The following is a 1,763-nucleotide window of genomic DNA, read 5'->3' on the forward strand; positions in this document are numbered from 1 at the left end:
GGGGGGGGGTGGGGGGAGCCGGGTGGGAGCCTTGGCCAACCCTGGGGAGCAGGGGAAAGCAGCACCAACCACTCGTCCACCCGCTCGGCCCCAGCCCCCTCCAGTCCACCCTCCCAGGCGACCCCAGACGCGCAAAGCGGGCGTCGGAAGGTGCGGACCACCGGGAGAGGAGGACGCGTCCTGAGGCTCCCAGGGTCTGGGGGGTGAGGGAGAATCTTCTGTACCCGTTGTTCTCCGCACAGCAGCAGCTCCGGGTAACTGAACTCCACGCAGCTCTCGTCGGTGGGATCCTTGAGCACTAGCTCCAGGCGCACTGTCTCCCTCGGCGGCCTCTGCTGCGGCTCGGCCCGGGAAGCCGACTCTCGCGGCGGGGGCGGCTGCAAGTGCAGCTGAGGGAGCGGCGGCGGCGGCGGCGGCTCGGGCCGCGGGGGCTCCCGCTGCAGCGACATGGGCGGCTCGGCGCGGCTGACCTCGCGCTGGGGGAGCGGCTTCTCCCGCGGCGGGGGCTGCGCGTCCGACCGGGGGGCAGCCTCCCGCGGGGCCGGCTGCTCCACCCGGGCCGGTTCGCGGTACGGCTGCGGCTCCAGCCGGGGGGGCTCGCGAGGGTATTCGGGCTCGCGTTCGGCCCCCGGGTAGTCGGCCTCGCGCCGCCTCACCGGTGACAGGCTAATAAACGCTACTCTGCGTGGCTCCGCCATCCCCACTGTTCTGGCCCTCTGCCTTCGCTCGAGCCGGCGCTCGGTTCTACGCCGAGTTGTTTGCCTGCCCGCCCTTCCTTTTGCTTTCCGTCGCTTTTCTTCCCTCCACCACCCTCAGTCGTCTCTGCCGACGCCACCGTGAGTACGGACCGTGCCCCCTTCCCCGCCACTATGTTCTGATGGTCTCCACCGCCATCGCCAGGGTCGCCGCAGCCGCCATGTTGGATCCCCCACATAAATAGAAGCAGGCCGCTGAGCGGGCGCATGCGCAGACAGGAGACGCTCGCGTCCACCGTCGTGGCTGTGGCTCAGTTTTCCTCTTTTCCTCCCAACAGTCGGGAGTCCAGACAGGTCAGCGGAAGTGACGTTATGGCAGGGCCGGTTTCCTTGGAAACGGAGACGCCGTCTGCGCCCTTCCTAAAAGGGAGGGGTCTGGGGTTTCCCGAGCTTCCCATTTGCACCCGGAAACCGGCGACGCATGTGGGGCTTAGCTAGGAGCGAGCCTCTGGATGTGCCTGGGACTGACCTAATCATGGCGCTGGGTCCCGTCCGGCATATACCTCCCGCACTCGGCTCTAGAGAATCGGGGTTGTCAAACAGGTTATTCGAGGCGAATACGGAGAAGGGGTTGAGGGACGCGAGGACCAACCGCAGTGCGAGCCCGCCCAGCGCCCCGCTGCCCGAAGTATCGAGGCAAGAAAGGAAATGGCTAACTCCAGCAGGACTAGCCCTGCGGCTTCTCTCCGCAGAACGCAACACTGACTCCCACAGGCCTCCCATTCCTAGACCGACTCCTGTTTTTCTCGCCCGGCCGCGGTGGGGAATGTGTGTGGTACAGTCGTAAAATGCTCAATACCGTTTTAAAGTTGGGTGATTGAACGAGTAAATGAACAGTTCTGGGCTCGCCCGTAAACTGTCGAAATTAACAGAAAACTTCTCAAGAGAATTTGGTGGTATTTTAGGGAACATACTCTTCGAAAGTAGAATGCTAAACGACCCATTTCGGGGGGAGGGGAGCCTTGTTTGGGAATGCCTTGTAGGCACACCTGCGATGAACTAATTGGA

The 1,763-nt window shown here is 64.2% G+C and overlaps 1 protein-coding gene across 2 annotated transcripts in view; it reads right to left on the minus strand.

Annotated features, from left to right (window-relative positions):
* Positions 1-1,763, minus strand: part of UBN2 (ubinuclein 2) — a 67,822-nt gene that overhangs the window by 65,129 nt on the left and 930 nt on the right. The window contains exon 1 of one of the 2 annotated variants that reach the window (XM_040643950.1): positions 225-930. The exons of the other annotated variant lie outside the window; for it this stretch is intronic. Coding sequence (XP_040499884.1) covers positions 225-698 — 474 coding nt within the window. The 5' untranslated portion in view covers positions 699-930. Of the gene's footprint in view, positions 1-224; positions 931-1,763 lie in introns of those variants that run through there. 2 annotated transcript variants of the gene reach the window in all.

This window comes from Ursus maritimus, unplaced genomic scaffold, assembly GCF_017311325.1.
Source record: "Ursus maritimus isolate PB19 unplaced genomic scaffold, ASM1731132v1 scaffold_3, whole genome shotgun sequence".
In the NCBI taxonomy this organism is placed as follows: domain Eukaryota; kingdom Metazoa; phylum Chordata; class Mammalia; order Carnivora; family Ursidae; genus Ursus; species Ursus maritimus.